At 58.9% G+C, this 22,187-nt stretch overlaps 1 protein-coding gene across 14 annotated transcripts in view; it reads left to right on the forward strand.

Annotated features, from left to right (window-relative positions):
- ENDOV (endonuclease V) overlaps positions 1-22,187 on the forward strand; it is a 90,394-nt gene that overhangs the window by 846 nt on the left and 67,361 nt on the right. For 2 of the 14 annotated variants that reach the window (XM_074343902.1, XM_074343914.1), the window contains 8 exons: positions 5,095-5,229; positions 5,434-5,473; positions 6,381-6,493; positions 7,281-7,349; positions 7,685-7,813; positions 10,298-10,371; positions 11,143-11,201; positions 18,603-18,897. In XM_074343902.1, the coding sequence (XP_074200003.1) occupies positions 5,095-5,229; positions 5,434-5,473; positions 6,381-6,493; positions 7,281-7,349; positions 7,685-7,813; positions 10,298-10,371; positions 11,143-11,201; positions 18,603-18,877 (894 nt within the window). In that variant the 3' untranslated portion in view covers positions 18,878-18,897. The other 12 variants (XM_074343905.1, XM_074343904.1, XM_045513493.2 and 9 more) reach the window with 11 other exon arrangements.

The raw sequence follows: 22,187 nt of genomic DNA on the forward strand, positions 1-22,187 counted from the left end.
TCCAGGTCTGGCCATCGTCTTGGGCTCCCCATGTCGGGGACCCACAGCAGCACACTCCCAACTTACTCAAGCCGGAAATCTCTTGTCTTCCCAGACTCCTCACAGTCAGTCACACACTAACTCCATTTTTTTCCACCCCCTAAATATCGCTGGAGTCTGTCCCTTGGTCAGCATCCCTGCTGCTCCTTCCCCTGGCTGTGCCACTGTCACCTCTTCTGTAGGTGACAGGCAGAACCTTCACTGAGTTCCTGTTCCATGCTGCCAGCAGAGCAGTTTTCCTTAAAAGCAAATGTGAGCAGGTCACCACCTAGTCCACTTGAAACCCTTAAGTGCCCATCCTGTGATCTCAAGGTCAGTAAAAGTAACACTCACTCATAAAGCGCTTATAAGAGGCTTTCCAAGACCTGACCCCTGTTCAGTGTAACTCATCGTAGGCTCGGCCCTTGCTACCACCCACACTCCTTACCCACTCCCCAGACTGGAGGACTTCGGGTTCCTCAGACGTGCCTTGCTGTATCTGCCTGCCTCACTTTTGCAGTGAAGTTTCCTGTCCTAGAATGTTTTTCATCTGGCTAATTCTTCCTCATGTCTTTGGTCCTCAAGTAAGCCCCCCCTCATCCTGCAGGTTCAGGAGTTGCGCCCAGCACCTTCTCCTTCCTCTTCACCACCCTGGGATGGAATTGGCCTGTCTCCCCTACCAGAGTGTAAGCTCCACGATAGTAGGAGCCACTGCTGTCCTGCCCAGGGTTGTAGCCTTGGCACTTAGCTCCATGCCTGGCACATAGAAGATGCTGGAGTAGATACTTGAAGGAACAGTGTGCCCATTATTCCTTTGGAGTGAACAGTTCAGGAAGCCTTGTCTAAAGAAGAGCCTTGACGGGGAAATCTCAGCTCTGCAGCTCCAGTGTGCCCCCCCCCCCACCTGCTCCCAAAGCTGCGTCTTCCTGCCTCGGTGTCTTTTGCTTTACTTGGAAGACCCTGTAGTCAAAGTTTAGCAGAGATGTACTGATACCCAACTTGGAGTTTGATGGGGAGTAAACGAGGTCATGCCTGGAAAGCACTAGCATAACAGGCACGTGGCACCCGTCACAGTGAGTGTCAGCCTCTGTTAACTCGGGGGACAGCTGCTCGCTTTTCAAGACCCGATTCACTTGTTCCCGTCGCTCTGTCCCTTGCTCTAGCTGCAGAATTAACTGTCCCCTCGTCTCTGTCCTTGACCTCTTTCTACACGTGTGCTGGCACAGTACTTCTCACACCATGTTGAAGTTACCAGATTACGAGATGCTTGCGGATCTTACGGCCTATGGTCAGAGCGCTCTTCCTGTTCCAACAGTCCTCCTCCCCTCATTACAGTAACTGTTTTGAGCAGAGTCTCCTTACCTCAAAGGAAAGAAAAAGTTGGTTTATATTCTGTTTTTCTCACCATCTGCAGAGTCTCAAGGTTGGGGTTATGCCGTATTTCTTCTGTAACCCCAGCTCTCAGCCAAGTGCTTGCTGCTTGGATGTGGTCAGCACTTGTCACCCTGTGGTATAGAGGCTTAGACTGGGAATGGATCTTGGAAGAGTCTGGCCCAGTGACTCCCAAATGCCCAACCGTGGATCTGTGCAGTTGCTCGGAAGTGTGTCTAGAAATACAGATTCCGTAGGCAAATCCGTAGGGACAGAAAGTAGATTCATGGTTGCCAAGGGCTGGGGAGTGGGATGGATGAAGGGTGACTGCTAGTGGGGACAAGATGATTCTGAGGGTGGTGAAAATGTTCTAAAATTTGATTATGTTTATGGTTGCACGACTCTAAACACCAGAAAGCACTGAAGATACTCCTCAAGTAACTTTATGGTAGTGAGCTGTATCTCAATAAAGTTATTTAAAAAAAAAAAAAGTTCCCGAACCCTACCTCGTTTACTGGTATTTGCCTTTTAAAAACAAACCATCTTCCCTGTGATTCCAGAGCAAGGCCAGGTTGAGTCACTGGTCTACCTTCCCCGCAGCTGGGAGTCCTTTCCTCAGCGTCCCTGACGAGTCGTGGCCTCACAACAGCCCATTGCACGGTCAGAGCCCTGGTCAGTGTGTTCTTTTCCCCACGGAGCTGAAATTGCCTGGTTGTGACTTCCGCCTTCAGGTGCAGAGCACAGAGCAAACGGTTTCCGCCCTCTTCTGCCAGCCCTCCCACTGTCAGCAGACAGCTCTGGGCTCTCCTGTCTTGTCTGCTCTGTCCTGAGAGTCTCACTGAGGTGACTTCCAGCTCCCTCGCCAGCCCTCCGACGGTGCCCGCAGTGAGCAGGGCCCATCTTTATGCCCCGGCATTGACCTGACTACCTCAAGTGCAGTTCGGCCATTGGTGGGGGGCACTGACTCGCAGATCATTTCTGTAAGTGCAGTTCGGGACTAGGGCGCCACGTGGACGTTGGCTTAGGGTGGAACGTGCGGATCTTCACGGATTGCTGAGCGCCCAGGTCGTGCCCACCTGCTCACTGCACAATTGACTTCTCCTCCTCCCAGATTTCTGACTTGAGAATGTGCACACTTACTAAAAAGTTGAAAGACCAATTCATTGAACACCCATATACCCGCTGCTTAAGTGTCAGCTTTTTCTGATTTTGCCGTCTCCCCTGTGTGTGCGTACTGAGGTTGGAGGGTGCCTCCCAGAGCTTGTGACGGCTCACCAGGCCTGTGCTGAGAATGACATTTTTCTGCAAAAGGGCAGTGTCATTATCACACCTTAGGATATTTACCTAATTCCATAACTACGTGAACTCCATTCCTTATCCCATTTCCCCAGTTGCCGCCATCTGTTTCTTAAAGCTGCTTTTGTGTTGTTCTCTGATCTCTGAAACTTGTGCCGTAGTTTATGTTACAGTCACTGTTGCCGGTAGGTCCCGTTTACTGTGGGGAGTTTTGTTTCGTTTTGTTTGTTTACTGAGACACATCTTGAGCTGACTGTTCCGTGTTAGCTTCCCCAAGTTCCCCGTTGGCTCTCCATATGGAGGGTCAAATCGCCTGTTATTTTTGGAACGTTTCTTAGATGATGGTTTTAAGTATTGGTTTCACTCCATAGTTTTGTTTCTTGTCTTCAGTCGTACGTATGCTGGGTTTTCCTCCTTGCCGGTGTTTTGGTCCGTTGCTGATCTGAGTTTTTATTTCTGCCGCGTGGTGTTCTCTGTCCGCCATTCGGTTGGTTTTCCTGCTGCCTGACCGGGGCAGCACTTCGTCAGCTCACCAGGTTTGATTATCGCCTTCTGAGTCCTCGTACCTCTGTACAGCCTTTTACTGTTCACTTTAAATGCTGCTTAAACAGGAAACTCAAGGGCTGGGGGTTCGGGTGGCCCACTGGGTTTAAGTCACAAGGGACAGTGAGGTGTAGTCTCACCAGCAACTAGTGTCCTCTTCTGAAGCAGAGTGGCCAGCGTGTCTTCCAATTCTTTGATCCTCTCGTTTCTGAAGAACCTTACACTTCTAGCCTCACCTTCTTCTCCACAAGCCCCCAGGGCTCACCTGCTTCTCCCCAGAGCAACATCTTCCTGATAAAGCTGTGACGGCCCCGTGGACTTCCAAGCCCCTTCTCTCCAGTCCCTGCTGGCTGGGGCTGCCCACGAGCTCTCATGCCATCAGGCTCCCTGCCACATGCCCTACCCTTGGCCATCCTCACCTGCCTGCCCAGCACAGGGCCTGGAGCCGGCTCTGCGAGTCTGGGCTGCTTATTTCCACACATAGGCACACGCTGATGCTTGTAACTGGCTTGTGCCCCAGTTGTGGGTACCCCGTAGGTGCTGGGTAGAGGCGATTTGTCTCCCCTCTTGCGTGTCTCTGGTTTCCGGAGTTTCTGGGGAGAGATTCAGATGTAGCAGCCACCATCGTCCTGTGGGAACTCGGGCCACAGTTGGCGTTCACGTGTGTCCCTGTGAGGATGCATTCTGCTGTGTGGGGTTCAGCACTCCAGCCTGCGGGGTTCGCTGTGGATCGAATTCTCTGGTCTGTCATCGAATTAGACACTGCCCGCTTTGGGTCGTTGGCAGTTTGGTGCATTTCCTGAGAGTCAGTGAGGAAAGTGTTGGAAAAACAAGCCCCTCCTCTGTGCCATTAGTGCAGTCCCTTCACGTGGGGACGTGTGGTTATGACCCAGCTTTGAGGGAGGGGTGCGGGTATGATTTTGAAAGCTGTCACCAAGAGATTGGGGTGGGGAGGGTGGACAGTCACATTCGGGGATGTCCGAGCGTTCTGGAGAATGTGTGCTGAGTGGGAAGCGTTCTCCATCTCAGGCCGGTCTGGCTCTAATGACATGTCAAGGTTAAGGGGCCTTCGGGCTGCCGTTCTGTGCTCTGAGCTGGCCCCTGTTCCAGTATTGACAGGGCCTCCTCTTCCATGTGTGTTAGGACTTCTCAGTTGGAAGGACAGTCTGTCAGAGCGTGTGACAGCTGTCTGGATGGTCCCCAGCAGATCCACCAGCACCAGACCCACGGCCCCGCTCCTCCCAGTGCGCAAGGCCTTTCAGCGCACCATCCCTGGGGCGTCCCCCCTCCCTCTCTGGGATTATTTGCAGTCACGGCCTCAGAGTTTTCCTTTTTGGACCCTGCCACCCCTTGGGACCCAGTTCTCTTCCAGACTGCCTCACTGAGGCCTGTCCTTTCTCTAAAACACTTGCAGTCTCTTGTGAGGCTGGACTTGCCCTTCTGGCTGTTGTAGCCGCCATGAAGACCTGGTGTTTTCTTCCCTGAAGCCCCTTCTAATGTACCTTCTAACGCTGAGATGTCCTTATCCACAGGCGCTTCTTGTGCTTTGTCTTCTGTGAGCCTGGCAGAAGAGGGGAGGGCAGAGGGGGGTGGTGGGGGACAGCTCTGATTTACAAAGGAGGCAGCCTCGGGAGGGGCTGGTCCACACAGGGTGTGGCCAGGACTTGGAAACGGCAGGGCCGCTCATATGCAGGGTGGATCACCCATCCCCAGATAGTGAGGCAGGGAAGGGGGCCTTGGGGGTGGGCCTGGGAGACGAGGAGGGAGCTGGCAATGGAAAGGATTGATGGACGAGGGCTGAGGGCGTGCAGGGAGGCAGGTGGCCAGGACCACGGGGCTTGCGGTGACCTGGGTGCCTGGTGGCAGGTGGTGTATGAGGACTGCCGAATGGTTAGCCTGACGGCCCCCTACGTGTCGGGCTTCCTGGCCTTCCGAGAGGTGTCCTTCATGGTGGACGCGGTGCGGCGGCTGCGGGAGAAGGAGCCCCACCTTGTGCCCCAGGCAGGTACCTCGGCTGGGCAGGAGGGGAGGGCCTCCCGCAAGGCACTGCCTGGGGAGACCCCGTGAGCTTCCAGGAGAAACGCTTTTGCCCAGAGCAGAGGGACACGGCCTAGAAAGCTGGGCCCCTCCTGGTGCTCCGGGTCGCCCCCACCTGAGGGGCAAGGGGCACTTCAGCTGACTGGGACGTTCCCGTGGCTTTTCCAGGTCCTGTTCGTGGACGGAAATGGGGTGCTCCACCACCGAGGTAATTTTCCCGAGAGGGACCCGGAGGGGCCCTGGCGCTCACGCTCCTGCTGGCCTTGCTCTCCTGTCAAGACCCCTGGCGGAGAATCCCTCCGCCTCTTCACTCCGCCTCTTTCCTGCCCACCACCGTGACTTCCCCGACCGCCCCCCCATCCCCGACTGGCCTGCACTGGCCCAGCTCAGGGACCACCGCCTGGTTGGGACCTGATGCTACCAGAAGTCAGCCCTGAGCTGAGCCAGCCTGTCCCGCTGGCAGCCCGCCCTGCGTCCTGACAGGCCCTTGCCTGAAACCAGGCAGGAGCAGAAAGGTGTGACCGTCCCCCACGGATGTGGGGAAACCGGCCCAGGGCAGGACGGCTAAGGGGGAGGGGCTGTTTTACCCTCAGATGCAAAGCTGGGGGGTGGGCAGCAGAGGGGGCGGGAAGGGGTGTCATTGGGCTTTCCAGCTCCTGCCCTGGAAGCCTGTGGGCCCAGAGCAACCCTGGATGCTAGCACAGGGCCAGCAGGCCAGCCCTGGGCCTGGACCCCAGGCGCTGCAATCCTGGCCTCCTGGCAGGGGCCCCGTGGCCCTGGGGGAGTTGGGGGGTAGAGACGCAGAGGTCTGATGGTGGCCACAAAGGAGAGGGGGAGGAGGGAAGGTGCCAGAACGTGAAAGGAGAAGCAGGTGAAGTGAGTGAGCACGCTAATTGGGCTCCTAATCTTGAGGGGACGGAGGGGGTGTCCTGTGCCCAGCCCACCACCCAGAAAGCCGGGTGGGGCTCAGAGGCCTGCTCCCCGGCCCTCGCCCCATAGGCCTCTGTTCACGTGGAGGAGCTTGGCAAGGCCGCGGTGTGGCCCCAGTCCCTGCGTCTCATGACTGCTGGGCTCACATCCCACCACCCCAGCCTCACCCTCCTCTGCCCCCACAGGCTTCGGGGTGGCCTGCCACCTTGGCGTCCTCACAGACCTGCCCTGCATCGGGGTGGCCAAGAAACTGCTGCAGGTGGACGGGCTGGAGAACAGCACTCTGCACAAGGAGAAGGTGAGGGGCCTGTGGGAGCGTCGCACGAAGGCCGCCCGCTGCGGGCCAACCCTGCCCAGGGCGCCCTCCCCCACCTGTCCTGGATTGCGGGCCCGAGTGAGGAAGACCCGCTTTCTCTGCACACTCCGGGTCCCCCGTGGGTGGTGGGCCATTGCGGGAGACTCGAGCTCCTCTCCCAGCCTCCTGGGTGCGAGCTTGCCTCTGCCGTGGCGCTCCATGTGGCATCTGGGGCCTGTGCAGGGCTGAGTACTTTTCCACACGCCACCTGCCTCGGGACATCTCCCTCTGGGCCCCACTGGGCCCCACCTCGGAGGGAGCCAGTGACACGTGTGGCTCTCCTGCCCAGACAGCCGGCTGAGAACAGGGCTCAGCTGTGTCCTCTTGTCCTCCCGGTCCCCGTGCCTGCTTTGCTTGTTGAGCTGGCAGGGCCTCTGGCCCGCTCAGGGGGCCAGTACCCACACCCAGCCCCAGCCCCAGCCCCAGCCCCAGCAGCTTGTTGGGTTGAATCAAGTGCTCACATTTCTAGCAGGAGAGAAAGCGGTGGGAAGTAAGTGGCTTCAGGCGGGTGTGGCCCTGTGTGTGCGCCAGCCGGGTGCCTCCACCCCCAACTCGGGGGCCTGGGCTGGCTGCTGCCCCTTCTCCGCTGTGGGATGAGGGGGGAGCACCTCGTCAGGCTGGGCAGCGCCCTGGATGCAGGGTCCACTCACAGATGGGCCCTTCCGTCTCTGGCCTGCCTCAGCCCGTCACCAAGAAACGTGTTTCTCCAAGTCTTTTCTCTGTTCTCCAGATACGACTCCTGAGGGCTGGAGGAGACTCGTTTCCGCTGATGGGAGGCTCTGGGACCGTCCTGGGCATGGTGAGTGGCCAGGGACCTGTGCCCCACCAAGGCAGACCTCTCATCCGAGAGCCAGTATCTGTGTACACATGCACGCCAGACCCCGTCCGCCTCTCCGTCTTCCCACCGCTCGGGCTGACCCGGGCTGTGCCTGCATCTCTTTCCTCCCCTCCCTCACTGTACTGAGGGGACCTCCAAGCCCTCGCTCACCCCTCCCCATCCCCAAGACAAGCAGCAGGAAGGTGCCCGAGGGTGCTGGCGGCGCCCCAAGCTCCCTCCTACCACCCAGGACGAGTTGTCCATCCTTCAGCCCACAGAGCTTGCCCCAGCGCCCTGACCCTGCTCTCCTGTCCCAGGCCCTGAGGAGCCACGACCACAGCACCAAGCCCCTCTACGTCTCTGTGGGCCACAAGATGAGCCTGGAGGCAGCCGTGCGCCTGACCCATGGCTGCTGCAGGTTTCGGATCCCAGAGCCCGTGCGCCAGGTGGGTGGCTGACTCACAGCACCTGCCCTTGCCAGTGCCCCCAGGCAAGGAGAGGCCTGTAACCACCTGTGGAAGAGTCTGGGCCACGCCGGGCGTGGTGGGAGGAGCAGGGCCTGAAGGGTGCAGAGCTCCCAGTGGCTCATCCTGCAGCCCCACCCTGCCCAGGCCCTGTGGCCTGCTGGGCCACTGCACTCAGCCTCTCAGCCTCCTGCACCCTGGGTCCTCAGGAGGATCAGCTGACATCAGCTCAAACGGCAGAGCAGCCTGCCAGCCCCTGAGGGCCAAACTGCCTAGCTGGCAGGGAGGGAGCGGCCACCCTCAGCTAGGGAAGCCCCTGCAAGGTTGCTGGGCAGGGCTGGGGAAGACCTGTGCCAAGGGTGCCAGTCAGGAGACTCTGAGGTGTGGCCACGCCAGGCACCCAAAACCTAGCTTGGGACCCGGAGATCAGAACTCTAGTGATTGAGTCGGCCCAGCTGAGAAAAAGCTGACTGCAGGCATGGGAGATAGAACCACGTGCAAGGTGCCCTTGGGCTCGCCTCAGTGACAAGGAGGCAACAGTCACAGCGGGTGCACGGCAGGAAGCCCATGGAGTGAGCGTCCGTGAGGAGCTGTCCTTAGGAAGAGACCTGCTGGAAGAGAAGGGGGAAGGGCAGTCCAGGCCGGAGGGCTGGCATTTGCAAAGGCCCTGGGGCCAGAAAGAGCCTGCTGCCCAGAAACCTGAAGGAAGATGTGGCTGGAGCCTGGGCAGGGACGGGCGGGTGGAAGCCTGTGAGTGTCACGGCTGTGACAGAACCTTAGGTGCACCACTGGGCTCTGGATGTGAGTCCCGAGGGGACACTCGGATTTGCCATCACAGCAGTGGCTCTCTGCACGGCCTGCTGCTACCCGTCTGCCTGAGGCCTGTGCTGCTTCAGCACGAGGCAGCCTGCCGGAGAGGCCACGGGCCTGCCCCGTCCTCTCAGCTCAGCACCAGCTGGTGACGCTGGAAGCTTGAGGGCCCTGGCTCTGCCTCCCCCAGCACCTGCTGCCCACCTCTGGGCCTAGGGCCTCCCAGCTGCTGGTGTGCAGGCTGGCCTCCAGGTGGCAGTAGCAGCCCGCACAAGGCTGCGGTTCTTAGCCCCTGCTGCCAGCCCCTCTCAGGGCGGTGCAGAGACACGGCCTCTGGGGTGGCATTCAGAGTGGACTGGCTGAGTGTCCACCAACCTGTGTACAGGGTTCGTAGGTGCGAGGGTTCTCAAGCCTTGGGTGTGAGTCCTGGCCCCAGGGGGCCTTCCCTCCCCTATTCCCACCCACCTGTGCAACCTCACACAGATTGGGCTGGGAGACCCAAAAACTCTCCCCAGGTCTTCAGAGCCAGGGACTCTGCTGAGCTGGAACAGTGGGCAGGGCTCTGTCCCCTCTGTGCCTCACTTTGCCCCAGAGTGTGTGGTGGCCATGTCCTTGCAGGTAGAGGATGCCCTCTAAAGCCCCATGAGCCCCTAACGTGGGCAAGGACCGTGTGTCTGCCCTAGTACAGAGCCAGCCATCTGCGCCCAGGAGGAGGGGAGGGAGCCCTGTCCAGCAGCACTGGCGCTCTCTTTGTCCATCTTCTTGCTCGGCCTGCTTGCCTGTTTACACTTTTTCCTCCTGACCACTTCTGGAAGCTCTGAGGAGAGGGTAAGAGAGGGCTCAGTGCCTGCTCCCTTGGTCCCAGGCCTGTTGCCCGTGTGTCAGGCCAGGCCGGGCTGCTGCTGGGGAGGGCGGGAGGTACGCCTCGCCTCTGCGGGGCCTTTCCCCTGGGCACCCTGCTGCCCGCCCTGCCCGCGTGCCCCTTCACTCTGAAGCAGAAGCAGTTGGGGGATTAGCTGCTGTGTCCTGTCATGCGGGGCGAAGCAGGGCTAAGCCCATCTGAGCTGGGATCAGGGGCTTCCTGAGGACAGACCCCCCCCCCCGGTGGGGGTCAGCCTGTGGGAGTATCCAGGTGGCAAGGTCCTGGAGGGTCCCACTCAGGCCTGATCCCCTCTGCCCAGGGTCTCCCCCGATCCCAGTCTGTGGCTTGCAAGCCTCCTTTCATTCTGGAGACTCCGCAGAACTTTCCAGACACTTCCCCAGGGACAGGGGTCACAGCTGACACCAGCCAGGAGACAGATGAGCCAAAAGTGAGGATAGACAAGCTGGGCTGAGGGCAGTGTTCAGAAAAAAGGGTTTTAGCAGAGAAACCTTGGGCTCGGACAAAACCTACAGGGAAGCACAAACTGAGCCCAGTGGAAGCCAGCAGAAACAGAGGGGGCACCCAGTACGTTCCCTCAGGCTCTTTGGGAACATGCCATGGAGCATCTTGACGAGAGGGCCTGGCACTGTGTCACCCACACACCACAGGGCTGCTGCGCCTGGTCCCGAAGGCAGGGCTTCCATGGGGGGTCCAGGCTGCCGGGCTGGGGCTCGTCCAGAGGCCAGCTCGGGACCCCAGCTGCCACCTCTCACTCGAGCCATCCCCTTCCTCAGGCTGACATCCGCTCCCGAGGCTACATCCACAGGACCCTGGGCATCGGTGGCACCCCTGCCCCGGGGCGGGAGAGGTGAGTGCCCAGGTGTCCGGGTCATGCCCATAGGGGGCTGTTTCTGGTGGCTGAGCCTCTCCCTGCTGTGCGCTGAGGCTCAGGCCAGATGTGTAGGGCCAGGCAGAGGAGGCAGAGTTCCTGAAGGGACAGAAGAGGAGCCAGCAGAACGTGGGGGGCTGGTGTGACTCCATGTTCAGTGGGAAGTCTCTAGAAACCCCCAAAGCCCAAGGCCCGCCTCCCACCAGGGTGGCTCCCCACCTGTCTTGATCCATTTATCCGTGAGGCACTGGGGTGTGGGCTCGCACACAGGGCGAGCGAGTCGGGTGGGCCTGGCTCGGCACCACCAGCTCTCTGAGCCTGTTTCCTCAGCTGTGTGGCTGCACAGTGTCTCATCCTGCCGTGTTGTGTAGTGACAGCCAGAGGTGGCTGGTTACCCCATCCTTACAGTACTTACCAGAGGCAGGCACTGAGGTCACTTTGCAGACGAGGACACTGAGGCAGCTGGGGTGTCCTGTCCCACCAGGAGTCGTTGCAAGCACGGTGTTTCCTTTATGCTCCCTTCAAGCTGTGCTGTCCTGGGCCCGGCTGAGCTGCTTTGAGAACTTGGGGAAGTTGTAGCTGGGACCCCCAAGCTCTCCAGGGGTTGGGAGCCGGCTGTTGGGATCCACCCCGTCCTCTGGCCTGGGCCCACAGGGCCCCAAGCATCCAGGTGGCACGGTCTTCAGGGCCTACCTGGGGAGCGAGGGGGCTCTGGCATTTGATGCTGCCCTTTCTCAATGTCATTACCAGGAGCAGGAAGGCACCAAGGCCAAGGGCAGGCCCCGAGGGAGTCTCAGAAGAGCTGGCAGGTAAGGACAGGCCCCCTGAAGCCCACAGCCAAGGCCCCAGGACACACCAGAGAGCCCCAGGCCCAGACGCCCAGGGCCAGGGCTGAGGGTGGCCCAAGCTGGTCGCCTGGAAGACTCTCGGGCTGCCCACGGCACCGCTCCAGTTCATCTGTAGGGACTTGGGGAGCGGCCCTCCAGAAGCGGGCAGCCTGGCCCCAGGACATGGGGCCACAGCAGGCACCGCCCTGCTCAGATGGGCCAGGGGGCTGCCACCTCATTCCGTGGTCACGAGGCCTGGGGGCCTGGAGCAAGCTCAGCGGAGGCTGGAGCTCACGCGGCCGAGCGCCAGGCCCGGAGAGAGCGCCTGAGATTAGCTTCCCAGGAGCGCAGGAAGGGGCTTGGCGTTCACCGCGAGTTTTCTGGTGTTTGCTTTGGTTTCGTTCTGAAAGCGCTCAGGTGGGCTTACAGCTGCCGGACTGTGCGCACGGCCAGGGCTCCTGGCCCATCTGCTCCTCCGAGTACACATGCCACTTGCTTGGTGTTCATTTATAACCCAGCCCTCCTCTCCCCGCCGGCCAGCCACTTGGAGCCACTTCCACCCCGGCCAGGGAGGGTCCAGCCTGGGGTGGCTGCTGGCACCCACGGGTCCTGGACGAAGGGGAGAAGAGCCTGGAAAGGGCCCGAGGGTCGGGGGACGCGCAGGCAGTCTTGGCTGCAGGGATGGGGTGCCAGACAGAGTGCCAGCGCCAGTACCCGAGGGGATGGGTGTCGGGCTGTGCTGCCCTGGCCTGAGGCTGTGAGGGCAGGACGCCCACTGAGGCCACAGCCCCACTGTGTGCAGGTGCCGAGAGCTCTCCCCTGTTCCTGCCAGCCCGGCTCGCTATCCCCGCCAGCCTCTTCACCCAGCCTCCAAGTTCATCTCCACTTGGGAAAGCAGCTCAGCCCTGTCCCTGACTTGGCCCCCTGCCTGGCCACTCCTCTCAGTGTTAGCTGAAGTCCCAGTGGAGGTCCCTGTGTGCCTCCCAAGCAGCCCCCGGTCCTCCACCTGCCGGCTCGCCCCCCAGGCCCCCTGAGGGCCCTGGAATCTTTGCTGAGGGGATGAGGAAGCCAGCGGAGGTCTGTCTTGCCACTTACCCTGCCTGTCGGGAAGGAGCTGGTTGTCGTGGTTCTGCAGCCTGGACCGGAAGCCCAGGGAGGCCCCGGGTCTCGGCACTCCCCCCACGGCCCTCCGGTGCCTCTCCATTCACTCACGATGAGAAGGGAGCTCTCCTCTGGGGCCTCGGCTCCTGAAAGAAGCAAAGGGGACAAGTGAGCAAGGCAGCCTGGGGTTTCGGGCCAGCAGGGTGCTGCCCGCCTTCCCCTCCTGCTTCACCTGCGCTCCTGAAGCCTGGTGTCGGGCGGGGCGGGGCTCCCTGCTCAGCAGCCCCTAGTCGGACACTGCAGTAGGAGGTGGGTCAGCCTCGGTCTGGGGCGGTGAGGTCCAGAGGGCCTTTGGATGCCACCCAAGTGCTTCTGGCTGCACTCGAAGGCCCGGCAGGTTCCAGCATATTTCACAAGTGCCTCCAAGGGGGCTCCTGTAGCGGGAAGGACTGTCCCAGGTACTGATCTGCGGTCCCGCTCATGCTGCCTCCCCAGGTGTCTGCCCGGGCACACCTTTCTTCTCCCCTCAGCTTCCTCTCTCCTCCCAGTTCTGGGCCTGAGAAAAACACTTGCTCATCACAGCCTGGGGGGCACAGGGAGCCGCAGCTCACCCCGCCCTCCCCAGCAGGCCCCGGGCCGTCTGCCCACCCTGCCCAGGCTCCGGGGTGCTGTTCCTGTGGCTTTGGAGCCCGCACCTTGGTACCTGCAGCTTCCGGCTCACTGTGCCCACAGTGCCCCCAGCTCCCCCTCCCTCACGGTCTGTCTCCCAGCAGAGAAGGTGGCACATGGCATCTGATGGCGCTCCAAGAGGGGCCTGTGTTCTTGTGGGGGAACAGACGCTCGGTCAGGTTGAGGACTGAGTGTGAGCATCTGCGTGGCGCCCCTGCCGGCAGCAGCGCAGTCCGTTCCCAGTACATGGAACGTGGTGGGTGTCCAGCAGCAGCTGGGCTCCTCGATGAGACATTAGCGGTCAGAGGGACGGATGGCCTAGGGTCCGGTCAGAGGCGTGAAGGGAGCTCGGGGCCGGAGAAGGCCCCCAGGGCTGCCTCCCTAAAATCCCTGACGGTCACTGGGCACAGGCAGGCCTGGGCGGGGCTCCTGGGGGTCATCCCCACCTGAACACAGCCATGGTCCTGGGGGGTGCCCAAGGACGTGGGAAACAGAGGCACTTGGCTGGGGCCCCAGGCAGCTGCTGCTTCATTCACACCCCTGCTGAGTCCGAGGGCGCTCAGCCGCCCCAGATGCGCCCCATCCTGGTGCCCAGGACGCTGTGCTCTGGTGGCTTCGGGAAGCTCATCCCCTGCCTGGTGCTCCACCACCACTGCCCTCCTAACTCCTCGGAGCCCTCTCCCTGCCCAGAGCTCATCAGGACCAGGGGGTGGGAGGGTGTGGGTGTGCAGGATGGGAGCCAGGCAGAGCTGGCTGGGCCTGGCGGCTTTGTACCAACAGCGCTGGGGCAAAGCTGGAGCATCTGATGGGGTCACGCCGCCCTTCCTCCCCGGGCAGCGGCAGCCCCGTGCAGGGTGGCTGTGGCACAGAGCCCCTGGCCACCACTAGCTGGCTTCCTGTCTCTGTGAACTTGCACATTCTGGGTCCCTCATAGGAATGGAGTCGCAGCATGTGACCTTTGTGTCAGGCTTCTCTCAGCACAGCGTTTTCAGGGTTCGTCTGAACTGCTGCGTGGCCAGATAATACTCTTGTGTGGATAAGGCCACTCTGTTCATCCGTTCACCCGCTGCCGGATGTTTGGATCGTGGGGGCTGTTACTAGCGGTGCTGCTGCGAACATCGATGCACAAGTGTTTGTGTGAACTTAGGTTTTTAGTTCTCTTAGGGGTGAAATTTCTGGGGGCCGTGGTGCCGCTATGTTTACGTTCTTGAGGAGTAGCTGTGGTGTTTTCCTGTTGTTTTCCATGGCACCCGTGCCTTTTTGCAGCCCCGCCACCAGCACGCAGGGCTCCTGTTTCTGCACACCCTCCGCCTGCCACCGTCTGTCTGCTGGACGCGCGCGTGCCGGTGAGGCGGTATCTGGGTGAGGTTTTGACGTGAATTTCCCTGATGACTGGCGATGCTGTGCGCCTCTCGTGTGCACGTGGGCTGTTTGTGTGTCTTCCTGGGAGAAACGTCCACTGAAATCCTGTGCCCTTTTAAAACCTGTTACCTGTCTTTTTATTGTTGAGCCGTACAAATCCCTGTGTGTCCTGGATAGCAGACCCTTTCCAGGTGTGCGATTTACAGATACGTCCTCCTGCTCTGTGGGTTGTCTTCATTTTATTGATGATGCCCTTTGATAAATGAAAGATTTAACATTTGATGAATCTGTTTTTCATTTGTTGCTTGTGCTTTTGGTGTCGTAGTGAAGAAGCCGTTGCCTAATGCAACGTCACAAAAAATGCGTTTCCTCCTTTGTTTTCTTCGAAGACTTCTGTAGCTTCAGCTCTTATGTTTAGATCTTTGACCCATTTTGAAGTAATTTTTGTGTAAAGCTATCTGGGGGTCCTTGTAATTCTGTACGAGTTTTAGAACCGGCTTGTCCATTTCCGCCCCCAAAAAATGCATTTGGGGTTTTGACAGTGACCGCACGGACCAGTTTGGAGAGCACTGCTGTCTCAGCGGATCACCTCTTCCAGGCGCTGAGCACGGGGTGTCTTTTCACTTAGTTACGCCTTCTTTAGTTTCTTCCAACAGTGTTTTATCATTTTCATTGTACAAGTCTTGTACTTCTTTTAGTTAAGTTTATTACTGTTTTATCCTTTTTGATGCTATTGTAAGTGGAATTGTTTTATTAATTTTATTTTTGGATAATTCACTGCTGTTATATAGAAATACAACTGGTTTTTGTATCATGTATGCGGCAACTTTGCTGTGCTCATTTATTAGCTCTAATTTGTGTGTGTGTGTGTGTGTGTGTGCGTGCGTGTGTGCATGCGTGTGTGCTTCAGGAGTTTTATGTATAAGGTCATGTCTTTCGCAGATAGAGAAAGTTTTATTTCTCCTTCCCAATCCGAGTGCCCTTTATGGCGTGTTCTTGCCTGACCGTCCTGGCTAGACCCTCCAGCGCGGTGCTGAATGGACGTGGGGGCAGCGGACACCCTTGCCCATTCCTGGCCCTAGGGGGAGAGCTTTCAGTCCTTCGCCCAGACGGTGGTGTCGGCTGTGGGTTTTCCGTAGATGCCCTCTGTGGGGTTGAGGGAGTTCCTTCCGTTCTTGGCTTTTCTGTTTCTCTCATGAAGGGGCGTTGGGCTGGCCGGTGCTTTTCCTGCACCTGCTGAAGTGTTCACTTGCCTTCACTCTGTTAGTGTTGGGTGTTGTCATGTTGACTGATTTTCATATTCTGAGCCACTCTTGCATTTGTGGAATAAACCCCACTTGGCCGTGGTGTGTAATCCTGTTACTATGCAGCTGAATTTGATTTGCTAGTATTTTGCTGAGAATTTTTGCTTCTATATTCATGAGGGACACGGGCCTGCAGTTTTCCTGTGGTGTCTCCGTCTGGCTTTGCCGTGAGGGCAACACTGGCCTCACAGGACAGCGAGGAAGCGCTCTCTTCTCTTCGGGAAGAGGCTGAGGACTGGCGTTGACTCTTGTTGAAGCCTTGGGCAGAGTCGCCAGGGAAGGCCCCTGGCCTGTGCTTGTCTCTGCTGGGAGGGTTTTGGTTACTGATTCAGTCTCTGCGTGTTGCAGTTCTGTGAAGACTTTCTGTTTCTTCTTGAATCAGCCCATAGTTTGTGTGTGTCTAGGGATTTGTCCATTTCATCCAGACTGCCCAGGTGTTGCATGTAATTATTCATGGAGTTTCTTTCTGTGTCTGTGATGGTGTGCTGGTGTCCTCTGTCACTCCTGATGTTAGCAGTCAGTGTTGCCTGAAGCGCCCTCTCCCCACCCTCAAGATGTCCCCCCAACCAGTGCCTACCCTGGTGGTGGGCATGGATACAGCCTGAGCTTCTCAGAGGGCCGGGTGCCAGAGTTCATATTGGAGGGGTTCTGGGGTCCGTGGGAGCGCCGGAAAGCAGCATGGTGGGGAGTGGGAGGGGCTTGGAGGCCGCATGTCCCTCCCACCTCCACCCCCACCTCCAGGGGTCTACCCTGCAGGCCACGTGGGGCCCTAAGTGTGGCGGTGTCTGGGCTCCTTCCCACAGAACCTTAAAAATAGGGCCGAGACAATATCCATCTTCACAGACCACAGCCCGCCCCAGAACCAAGAATAAGTCTCGAACCACTCAATAATTCAGGTTGGATCCAAATCGATTTTCCTGTTAGCCTGGCAGGCATTGTGCCCCTTCCCAGAGTCCACACTCCGCCCGGGGACTGAGATTGAGAGGCTACCACGAGGTGGTGGGCCATTGCAGGTCACACCCAGGCCCCTCAGGGCACCACCCCAGTCTGTCCCCCTCCCCTCTCTTGGAGCAGCAGGAATGGAGGATACCCAGGGCTGGGAGTGGCCCTTTGTGATCAGGTCAAACCCAAGCCCCAGGGAGGAGGCCCGGCCGTGTTCCTAGCTGTTCGGGGACCCCTCCTCTGCCCCCTACTTTTTGACATTGGCCTCTTTGGGCTCGGGTCTGAGCTGGGATCCTCGGCCCCACCTCCCCTCCCCTCCCAGGCTTCTGGGGTTTCAACCCTCCAGGGCCTGAGGGGCCAGCCTGGGCTCTGGGGGAGCCAGTCTCCCCTGCCTTTGGCCCCAGTCACTGTGCACACACACCCCTCAGGGTCTGCTTTCCAGCCTCCTCCTGGAAGTGTCCCTAAAGGGACTCACCTGGGGCCTGTGGGGGAACACCCGGGGACAAGGAAGCGGGCCCTGGGTTCCGGCCCAAGGCCTCTGCACTTGTTGGGGGTTGGGGGCCGGGTGGGGGGGCCTCTCTGCCTGGTCTACCCACTGCAGGTTTGGCCCAGCCCCAGCAGCCCCTGGCCAGGCCCTGCATGGAGTTTTACCAGATTATTAATTAAAGGCACAGGCATGCGGCAGCAGTGACACCCAGATGAATAGCACTCTGGGTAATTAGCGGGGTGCCGTGGAAGTGATGGAGCGCCGCCCGCTATCCCTGGTTCACCTCCCGGGAAGCAGGAGCCACTTCTCGCAGTTCCCTGTCACGGTGGGCGACCCTGGGGCCGGGCGGGGCCTGCGGGCTGGAGGGGCCAGGGCACAGCTGTTGCTTGTGGACAGGGCTGGGCCCTCCCCTGGCTGGTTCCTCCCCACCCAACCAGGAGAAAAATGGGGAGGGGGCGGGAAGGCGGGAGGCAGGCTATGGGGGAAGGGTGCGGGTGGAGACAGGCGGGCAAGCGACCAGGAGCGGCTCAGAGAGGGAATCTGGTGCACGAGGGGGTCCTGCCCTGGAAGAGGACGTCGCTCCCTGGGCCCTTCCCTGGGGCTGCAGGCACCTGGTGGGGAGCAGGCTGCAATGTTTTTGTGTTTTTGTTACATGAATTGCACTGTGTTTTGGTGGGTTTTTTTTTAATCAAGGTTATTAATGTAAATACTTTAAATAGTCAAATACTTCTGTGCGACTGGAAATGAAAACCCAGTAGCTCCTTACTCACCTACTCCTCTCCTTTCCTGATCGCTCCTTCTCAGAGGCAAATTTTTGTTATTTTATAGGGGTATTTTTTGGAGGGTAGGTGGTGGTTCTGTTTTTGTTACTTCTAAGTAACACACTAATGCTGACTTTCTGGGGTTTTTTAGATTTAGAAACTATCCATTGACTTTCTGCTGTGGGGCTTGAGAGTTTGTTCCCTCACATAGCCCCTCATACACATGCGGGCGCGCGCACACACACACACACACACACACTTTCCTTCCACCCATCTCATTTTGCTTGAATCAGAATTCAGTGTCTGCATTGTTCTTTCTTTGCACGCACCGTTCACAGCTGAGTAATGTATCGTAATTACATCTTCTTTCTTGTACAACCTCTCGTCTTTCCTGCACTGGATAATTGCCTCATGTTTTGGGGTTGGTTTATTTTCTGTGTACCCATTACTTATTTATTCACAAACCCTGCAATGGAAATATAAATCTCTTTTTGGGACAGTTAAAAGCATCAGGCCATCTTGAGTTTATTTTTTTCTTCAGGCCTGTGGTAGCCAGCCTCCAAGGTGGCCCCTAGGGATCCACACCTCCTGGGACTGGTGTATTCTCTGGCCACGCTGGACCAGGTCCATCTGTATGACCAGTGGGGGTACGGAAGTGAGGGTGTGTCACTTCTGATCCTGGCCTAAACACATTGGGACTTTTGTCTGGATGGTACCCCTCCTTCTCTCTCCCCCTCCTTATTCACTCTGAGGGAAGTTAGCTGCCATGTCGTAAACTGCCCTGTGAGGTCCACCTGGCGAAGAACCGAGCCCACCTGCCATTCACCATGTGAGGGAGCCATCTTGGAAGTGCACCCTCCAGCCCTGGTCAAGCCTTCAGATGCCCACAGCACTGGCTGTCATCTGACTGCAAGCTCACAAGAGACCCTGAGCCAGAGCCAGCTGGCCGGTCTGCTTCCTGTCCCTCACACACTGTGTGAGATCATAGATCTTTGTTCTAGAATAAATCTTTATGCAGCAAAACATAACTAATACACGCCACCCCTCCTGTACCCCCGTCTCCACTGCTTGTGCACCTGCTGCGCGTCCATCACCAGGCACTGCTCTCCACCCTCATCCCGCTCCTGTGTTGAGCCTCCCCTTTGCTGTGTTGGCATGTGTCATCTGGTGTCTTCTCAGGAACCAGGTGCAGGAGAGCTGTGACCCCACCCCGGCCCCCGCCCTAGAAACCGGGGAGGCCCGGGGAGGAGGCCTCTTTAAGTGCCCAGAAGAGTTGTTTCTAAGGCCCGAGGACACCGTGACGTTGTTCAGGCCTCTGTCAGCAGCCTCTAGATGGACTGCATTGTCCTCTCTCTCCCAGGTAGGTGGGAGAGCCTCCTTGTGTGGGGCAAGGCCGCCGCTGTCCACGGTGCTGAAGCCAGGGCCGCATGTCGGCCTGGACGGCCACGCCCCTGGTGCTCCAGCTTCCCGCCTGTCCCACCTGCGTCCACTATGTCCAGGCCTCGCCGCCTTGCACCAGGCTTTCTCCCTGCCCTGGGCCCCTCTTGCTCTTGTGAGCAGACCCCACATGGGTTCTACAGACAGGCTGGAGTAAGACCCTGTAGGTGTTTGAGCTGAGAATTCACCAGATTACATGTGACGGAAGCTGCCTTAAACCACCTTAAGCAAAAGTAGGGGCTTGTCAGTTCACTCCAGGGCAAAGCTGGCTGTGCGTGGCTGGCTTGGCACGCATCTGCCCTCTCCCTCTGTGCCGTTACAAGGGGCCTCCCCTCTGCTTGCTGGATGGCCGGCAGCAGCCCCAGGCTGACTTTCTCCCCTGAAGTGTTCCCAGGCGAAGTGCACCTGTCTATGCCAAAGGCTGCAGCAAAATCCCCAGGCCTTCAGTTCTGGATGGACTGTGATCGCTGCTTGATTTGATCCCATTGTGGCTGGAGGAGGGGGGCTGTTCCAGCCTGAGCCGGGGAGGAGAGTCAGCACAGCCCACCTTATGGAGGGGCGCTTCTCAGTGGACAGGAAGAGCGTGGCCACCAGAAGAAGGCACACCTCGTTGGGGAAAGTGAGGGCAGGGGACATTCTCGGGGACATGCAGTAGCTCCAGGCTTTCTCAGGACACGCAGTCCTCAAGGCCCTAAGGAAGCACTGTCTCTTCCCAGCAGCACCCCATTTTGTCTCCGAATAATTCTCTTTCAGTGCCAGCAGGGAATGGCGTGATTAAGGCTCCATTATTAACTTGCCAATCTTGTTTCTGGGGCACAGACGCTGACGGCTTAGGGGACCCAGTTGGCATATAATGAGGTCTCCATGACAAATTACTCGGGTATCAATTAACTATCTAGGGAAATGTCAAGTGGGATCCGTCATGCTGGTGGCGAGGGACAGCCAATTACCCCAGAGCGGTTAGTCCGATCCACGCACTCGCCTGCCTCAGCCTCCAGCAGGGCTGGGAATGAGGGAAAGGGCCTGGGTGTGGGGCCGGTGGGGCCTGGCTTCCATCTCCCCAGGACACACTTCTGCAGTCGTGCTGGGGCGCACAGCACAGGGCTCTCGCCTTGCAGCCTGCCTCTGTCCATTGTTTCGTTCGTCCCACAGCCACCTGCTGGGTCAGGCCCGAACTGGTCACTGCAGTGAGGGGGTGGGGTAGCGCTGGGGAAGGATAAACACGCAGGCAAGTGTCCATGACTTGTGCGGTTTCTGCAGGCTCCGGAGGGATAAGAGCATCCTCAGGGCAGGGAGGAGGGAAGGGCAGACTCCAGGGGGCTAAGGGCGGGGCAGGGGGGTGAAAAAGGAGTTGCTAGGTCCCAGGGTGAGGGGCTGGGCGGGGGGCAGTCAGGACCTCAGCACAGACACGACAGCACCCCAGGCCCAGCGCTCGGAGCCTTTGGCAGTGAACTGGCAGGCCTGGGCAGAACCTGGAGACACGATTCCGAGCCGTAAGCCTTGGAGACAGTTTCTTAAAATTTTGCAAATCCTGTTTTTCTCACCTGTGAAGTGGGGCTAATAGCCCCCCATTTGCAGGAGTGTTTTGAGGGCACATGGTGTCCTGTGCAGCCTTGCCGGCCTAAACGCAGGTGCTGGCTGAATCTGGTTCCCCTTCTCCCCACAGGTGAAGCCTTGGCCCCCAGCTCACCAGGGGTAGGCTCAGATGGAGCATGTGCTGGGGGGGGAGGCACAGGGAGAAGGGCATCCTGGAGGAGGTGGCGTGGGCTGGCCAGGGGCACACAGCAGATGAGAGGCTGAGGGGCAGGGCTTAGACTCTGGCCACCCCACATGGTCACACCATGCCTTTTGGGGTTTGCTTTGTTTTCAGGAAACACCCTGATCTTCTGGGGATGTGTCCCTCCTGGTGAGGATCAGTGACCCTACTCTGATCTCACCCTCTTCCCATGCCTCTGCCCATGTTCCCCCCACCTGGCCTGCCCCTCCGTTAGTGGTGACCCCCACCCTCTGGTAGCCCCCACCCCACGTCTGCTCGGCAGGTGATTGGCAGCTGCCACTTCCCAGCCCCCAGCCATGGAGCCTCATGCTTACTCATGACACTGACATATGGCACCTCAGTGGTGGGGGGGATCGGAGGAAGCTGCCAATTGTGAGAGTGCAGCGTGTCCCCATTCGAGCCCTGCTGAAGCAAAACAAACGCAAGATGTGAGGGGAGAAGAGGCGGCCCGGGGGCGAGTGCGTGCCTGCACCATGGGGGCGCTGGGAGGAGGGGGACCAGAGGGTGAAGGTGGGGAGAGGGAGGCTGCAGGGCTTGGGAGTGAGCTTTGGTTGTCATGGCTTCTGGGGTGTCAGCTAATGGGGTCCTTGGAAGCCAAGCTGTCCAGCCCTTTGCCCCAGGCTGGCTGGCTCACACCAGCCTAAGACCCCTCTCACCCCTCTCCCCCGCACCTCTCGCACGGCCAAAGGCCATGAACAAGGCGAGGGCTCGGCAGCCGGCAACCCTGTGTGCACATCACTGAGATGTTCTTACTCTTTCCAGAATCAGGAAAACCTAGCTAAGATCAAACCAGAGTCCGTAGGGCTCCAGACTTGGCCAGTCTCTCTTGCTGTTTCTGTTGAGGACGGAAGAGTGTGTGCCCCACCCCACATCAGTGTGCGGGGGTACTGCAGCCTCCCCTGCCCCGTACTTCCCCTCCCCCAGGCTGGGCTGGCCCTCCAGTGTTCTGGCCCCCACAGGCTGTGTAGCTCTGCCCTCGGCTGGGGAGAGCAGAGCTGAGGCAAAGGCTGGGCTCTTGGGGTCCGCAGCCAGCCCCTCCTCCCAGGCCCGGGGCTGGAGCCTGCTGCCATAGAAACGAGGCTCTCTGCCAACTGGCCACATGCATCCTGGAAAATAGCAGGTGAGTCC

This window comes from Camelus bactrianus, chromosome 16 (assembly GCF_048773025.1).
Source record: "Camelus bactrianus isolate YW-2024 breed Bactrian camel chromosome 16, ASM4877302v1, whole genome shotgun sequence".
Taxonomy (NCBI): domain Eukaryota; kingdom Metazoa; phylum Chordata; class Mammalia; order Artiodactyla; family Camelidae; genus Camelus; species Camelus bactrianus.